The sequence below is a fragment of the Branchiostoma belcheri genome, unplaced genomic scaffold (genome assembly GCF_001625305.1).
Source record: "Branchiostoma belcheri isolate BF01 breed outbred unplaced genomic scaffold, Haploidv18h27 scaffold465, whole genome shotgun sequence".
In the NCBI taxonomy this organism is placed as follows: Eukaryota; Metazoa; Chordata; class Leptocardii; order Amphioxiformes; family Branchiostomatidae; genus Branchiostoma; species Branchiostoma belcheri.
In genome coordinates, this window is record NW_017804093.1 from 33,374 (window position 1) to 34,608 (window position 1,235).

At 42.0% G+C, this 1,235-nt stretch overlaps 1 protein-coding gene across 1 annotated transcript in view; it reads right to left on the minus strand.

Moving 5' to 3' along the window:
- Positions 1–1,235, minus strand: part of LOC109479096 (fibropellin-1-like) — a 12,456-nt gene that overhangs the window by 4,895 nt on the left and 6,326 nt on the right. Inside the window, exons 2-3 of the mRNA XM_019780970.1 lie at positions 523–744; positions 19–114 (exon numbers count right to left, since the gene is read on the minus strand). Of these exons, the coding sequence (XP_019636529.1) occupies positions 19–114; positions 523–744 (318 nt within the window). The remainder of the gene's footprint in view (positions 1–18; positions 115–522; positions 745–1,235) is intronic.

Consider the following 1,235-nt stretch of genomic DNA (forward strand, 5'->3'; position numbering starts at 1 on the left):
AGTTGTGTTGTTCCGTGCAGGCGTGGAAGTCTCCCTTGTAACTCTGGTCTCGGTCCAGCAGCACACAGATGTCGAACGGGCCGTACATATCTTCCGCCATCCACGATGACTGCACTGTAAACATAACATACTTGTACAACATCATAGACGGAAAAATAAAAATACAAAGTCGAACGAAATAGCTATGTATGCTGTGTACATGCATCGCTTTTGCAATATGTCTTTTAAAAAGTTTCAGATTTTTTTAAAGCATTGTTTTTGTTTTCGTGACCTTGAAGTTTACAGATTTCCGAGAAGTACATCAATCTTGTTTTACATAACTTTCGTCGATTCATCTAGTACATACCGCTCACTTACCCAGACCAGAGGCGTGCTGGGTGACCTTTAGACTTGACCTTCCCATCAATCAACTGTCAAAATCACCTCCCAGCCGCCATACCACCGACGTTATTGACAAGCAGAGACGCCGAATCATCCACTCAAAAGAACACTACTGTATGTGCAAGTAAAATTGGAACTCACACGACATCGGAGATCCATCGATGTGGAGAAGTGTCGGTGTCTCTGACTTGATGAAAGTCCAGTGAGAGACATCGTTGGTGTTCCGGATGATGTCAGTTAGCATCTGCTGCTCATGCGACTGTTTGATGTCTACCAGCTGCCCTCCCATGAAGACACAGGCTGCCGAGGCTTCCTTATGTGACAGGGCGTCCCTGGACTGTCGGTAGCACTTGTCGTTGTGGACTGTCGTGTTTAGGTAAACACAATTTGCATAAACAAGATCACAAAATGTTGGTGTATTACAGACATGTCAATCTAAACGGTTTATAATTACAAATCAGCAGCCTGTGTGTTAACAGCATCTATAATTTATAGTATAAAGTAAAGGTTTCGCGCCTCCTTTTCTTCCGTTACAGATAAGTGAGCTGAGTCTACATGAACAAAGATTTCAGTAGCATAACCGGGCTGCATTTTGACCGTTTTAATCATTTTATGGTCCAGAGTCCAGATTGTCATTAGATAAGTAGGTAATCAGTTACAAGGCTTATAAGTGGCCCTGAGAAAATCACCTCACCTATCCCTTAAGAAAATCGATGATATCTAAATGTACATGCTAGTTTCAGTACACAGTGAGCCAGTCTAATGAAGATGACGGTCATCGGAATACCGGCTTTAGATCTAGAGTTTGTTAAACAAGTGGTTATGAATAAAGAACTTTGTTATTCAATGCATGC